Raw genomic sequence first — 4,339 nt, forward strand, 5'->3', positions numbered from 1 at the left:
TTATGGCTCTTTGCGAGGAGTCTAACAGTGGCTACAGAAGTGGAAAATATCCTTAAACACTTGCCCCAGCTGTCAGTCTGTGGAGTTTCACTAGGGCCTAGCAAAGTTGATGGACCTGTCAGGGACACACAGCTAGGACAAAATTGGGACAGAAATTAGAATTCTGTCAAATCCAGGACTAGCCTTAACCCACTGAAGGTCAGAATCTTCACAACTGCCTATATATTGGTATCTCCTTCCAAAGTCGTCACACTCAGAGGTAAACTCATGACTCCGTTTCAGCAGGCAGACCTCTGCTCCTGCAATTCGGTCATTACTACTGCACAGAGCTTAGCTTAGGACAGCCAAGGGGAGGCTTCCGTGAAAATTCTGCGCACACCGCTGGGGGCTTCAGCGCCCCCTGGTGGCCACCCTTGCAGTGGCCAGGCCGCGGCTGGTCAAGGGCTTTCCAACACCTCCAAAGAAGTTTGCGGTAGCCGTGAATTCTCCAGGGCGCCCCCGCAGCCGAGAGGGATCGGATGGTCAGAAGCTTGTGCGTACTCGGGCCACGACGGGACCATAGGCCCAGGTCTGCCTCCGCACTACAACCCCCAGAGTTCAGTGCGCCGCTGCTGGCCACGCGAGGCAGTGACGCAAATGGGACCGACAGTGGGCGGGACTCATGGTGGCCTGGGGTAATGACGTGTTCTGCTAGCAGAAAGGTGACCAGAGGTCAAGGTCTGCAAATCTAGGTTCTCTTCCTGAAGCGCGTTTGCCAAATTTCCTGTTGGGTAACTTTAAATTCTTGGTCTTAGCCGTGTTTAAACACTGTATCTCCTCAGCCTTGAGACCCCGGGGCCGCCACTCTCACGCTGCCCAGAGCGGCCAGGCCCTCTCTGTGTACCTGTGGCTAACTCGAATTCCTGTGCTCTTGCCTCCGCCTCCCGAGGGTTGGGATTTCAGGTATGTGCCACCACCTCTTTCTTTTTGAAATGATCCCACTCGCTCTGTACCTTCTGTCCCAGCTGATGTGAAAATCAGTTGCAGTTGCGGCATTTAGAGGTATTTTCGTGTGTGTTTCCTAAAACAAAGACATGTTCCTGCATTCAAAACCAAGTGGCACTGATGAAGACCCCTGTCTCACACCCCATACTTAAAAGTTGTCTTAATGGTGCCCGAATGGAAATTGTGTTATTTTTTGTTCCAGGAGCAGGCATTGCATTCAGCTGTGGTCTCTGGTTTCTTTTAGTTCTCAGTTTTTCCTGCACTCTCATGACCCTGATGCTTTTGGAGATTCCCTGACAGTTTTGCAGAAGTAGATTGAGCGACATATGAGATATGTCCAGCCATGGATGGCCCTTGTTCTGTGATACAGACCAGGAATTACACTATTCAGAGGCTAGGCTCGTCTAGATGGTGATCAGTGTCTAGCCACAACTATCTCATGACACTTCCAGGCCACACCCCTCAAGAGGATGCCTCCTTAGCTGGGGTTTCACTTTCACCTCCTAGGTCTCCGGCTTCTCTGGAGAACCCACCCTGGAGCTATGGTCCACGCTTTCCTCATCCACACGTTAAGGGCCCCGAATTTGGAAGATACAGGCCTTTGCCGAGTGCTCTACTCCTGTGTCTTTGGTGCTGAGAAATCACCTGATGATCCCCGACCACATGGTGCAGAAAGGGACAGGCTCTTCCGAAAGGAACAGATTTTGGCGGTGGCCAGGTAATCACACAGCCCAACCCAGCCCCAAGCTTTACCAAACACAGGTAATAATGAGGGACAATGGAGTAGGACAGGCAAGCAGGAAAACCAAAACCCTGAATGTTTACCCCAGTTGTCCACCATTGTTTATAAGTTCGCTATGAAGAGGAGCTAAAGAAAGAATATTATTATCGTGGTGGTTGGTCATTACTATACCATGAATGTGTTCTGGGAGTTGTGTGTATATTTTTTTAATCCTCTTGGTCTTCTGAGGTGGCCGTGGTTATCATCTTCACCTTACAGAAGAGCAAACAAAAATACAGAATGTTTAAGGCACTTAACCAGCCCAAGGTCATGTGAGAAAAATTAGCGTAGTTGAGATTATAGAGTAGGCAGGCAGATTCCTATGTGGATGAAGCATGCTTTACAATGGAGATCTTCCTAAGAGAGAAGATGCAGGGACTCGGGCAGTTTGGAGAAACACTGTATGAGACAGGTTGGTAGGCTGGGACCTTCGCATCCCAGACCCACACAAAGGATGCTGCTCTTTGCCAGCTCCTGCCACCCGCTTATTCTCAACTTGTTCCTCTCCTGTAACACAGAAAACCAAGCCATGGCCTTTCAGAGTTAACTGTTTCATTTTGTTTTGAGGCAGAGATTAATTATCTAGTTCAGGCTGGCCTCCACCTCTGTGTATTCCAGGGCGGTCGTAACCTTATTCCTCCCCTGACCCCTACTTTAGCCTCTCAGTGCTAGGATCATAGGTGTGTATCAGGATGCCAGTCTGTGACTGGCCCAATAGAAGTTGTTCGAGGAAGCAGGGAAGGCAACCTTGATAGACGCATGGAAGGCACCTTTGACTTGGAGAAGGATGGATAGTTGAGAGGTCAGACGGCCCCGTCGGAGGACTTTGTTCTCACTTATTGGTCTCTGCTGAGGAGGCTTCTGTGAAACAGATGAGACAAGACCTTACTTGCTAGTCCTTTTCCCAACCTGGCTCTGTGTCCCTGGACAAATGACTTAAGCTTTCTAAGCCTAAGTTCCTTACCCAAGAGCCATCAGTAGCTCTCAACTACATCGGAAGTTTTGACGTAGACAGAAGTATGTGTATGTGCGTGTGCGTGTGCGTGTTTGGGGTTGGGGTGCCTTGTTGGTCTTACTAGACTTCCCAGCTTGCCACACAGACCTGACTTCTCTTCCAGACAGGTGGAGTCACTGTGTAGGCTGCAGCAGCAAGCATCTGGATGTTCCTCCACAGACCCGCAGCCTCAGTTCTCAGCTGAGTCTGTGTCCCTGCATGAGGCCCCTCACGGAGCCTTCCACCTGGCAGCTGGGGACCCTTTCCAGGAGCCACAGACAGTGCTATGGCTGGGCGTGCTCTCCTTAGGTTTCACCCTGGTGTTGGATACCCATGAGAATCTGCTGCTAGCTGAGCGCACACTCCGGCTCTTGGCCCGCCTCCTCCTTGACCACCTCCGGCTGCTGACACCAGGTACCAACTTCTTGTTGCGGGCTGACCGTATTGAGGGGATCCTCACCCGCTTCCTGCCACACGGGCAGCTGCTTTTCCTCAATGACCAGTTCGTCCAGGATCTGGAGAAGGAATTCAGTGCTGCTTGGCCCCGCTGACCCCTCACCAGAATGAGGCTTCTGGAAAGGACAAAGAGGCAGGGTAAGATTGCATACTGCTAAGGGAAGCTTGGCGTCTGCCTCTTGCCCAGTCTGCTCCCTACTCTGACATGTGGCCACACTCAGGACATATGGATTGGGCAAGCCCACAGGAAGGGACCTGGATAGAAGGATGTCTGTGCCTGTTCTCAGGCCACTGGAATTGTTGAACATCCTGAACCTGGAGCTGCCCTGTGGCCTCTTAGACTCTGCAGTGTCCACCATGTCCTTGACTCTAGCTCCCTTCAGCCCTCCAGCTGTGAGTACTGGAGCAGTGTACTGCCTGCCAGACTCACCTTAGTCGATAGCTACAGCACAGAAGGAGTCTCTCAGACCCTCTTCAAGGTTGGGAAGCTGCCCTGGTTCCTGCCTTTGCACATGAGCAAGGATTTTGTCAGCAAGGCCTGTTCTGCATCCATCTCCACCACAGTGTGGAGCAGGGGGATTCTTCTTATTCTTGTTTCTTCTGTACCAAGCCTGTGTCTGCCAGGACAGCTGAGAGCACAACAGCTTTTCTTGTCTGCTGGCCAGCAGATGCCAGGCATCTGGGCCAGGTGATGTCTTATTTTGAAGTAAAAACAATGGCGGTCTGATTTTGTCCTCTTTTTTTTTTTTTTTTTTTTTTTTTTTTTTTCCCGGAGCTGGGGACCGAACCCAGGGCCTTGCGCTTGCTAGGCAAGCGCTCTACCACTGAGCTAAATCCCCAACCCCTTTTGTCCTCTTTTTGTGTGACCTCTTGTAAGTGAGCATCTGCCTAGGTGGCCCCATCTCCTCCCTGCTACTTAGCTCAAGTCCCCTCCTAAGAAGCTCCCTTTTGAGCTTCCCTTCCTCTTCTTCCTCCTCCTCTTCCTCCTTCTCTTCCTCCTCTTCCTCCTCTTCCTCCTCTTCTTCCTTCTCCTCTTCTTCCTTCTCCTCTTCTTCCTTCTCTTCTTCCTTCTCCTCTTCCTCCTTCTCCTCTTCCTCCTCCTCCCTCAGACATGTTTGTTTGTG

General features: G+C 51.1%; 1 protein-coding gene across 2 annotated transcripts; it reads left to right on the plus strand.

Annotated features, from left to right (window-relative positions):
• Window positions 1–635: 635 nt before the first annotated feature.
• Ap5s1 (adaptor related protein complex 5 subunit sigma 1) lies at window positions 636–3,942 on the plus strand. 2 transcript variants are annotated; one of them, NM_001398912.1, is made up of 3 exons: window positions 636–942; window positions 1,492–1,702; window positions 2,884–3,942. In NM_001398912.1, exons 2-3 carry the CDS (start codon window positions 1,527–1,529, stop codon window positions 3,308–3,310), a joined length of 603 nt encoding a protein of 200 aa, NP_001385841.1. In that variant the 5' UTR covers window positions 636–942; window positions 1,492–1,526; the 3' UTR covers window positions 3,311–3,942. The 2 variants fall into 2 exon arrangements, with proteins under 2 accessions (NP_001385841.1, XP_038961627.1); XM_039105699.2 differs by having other exon boundaries at window positions 637–942; window positions 2,888–3,068.
• The last annotated feature ends 397 nt before the right edge of the window (window positions 3,943–4,339 follow it).

Source organism: Rattus norvegicus, chromosome 3 (assembly GCF_036323735.1).
Source record: "Rattus norvegicus strain BN/NHsdMcwi chromosome 3, GRCr8, whole genome shotgun sequence".
NCBI classification, from domain to species: Eukaryota; Metazoa; Chordata; class Mammalia; order Rodentia; family Muridae; genus Rattus; species Rattus norvegicus.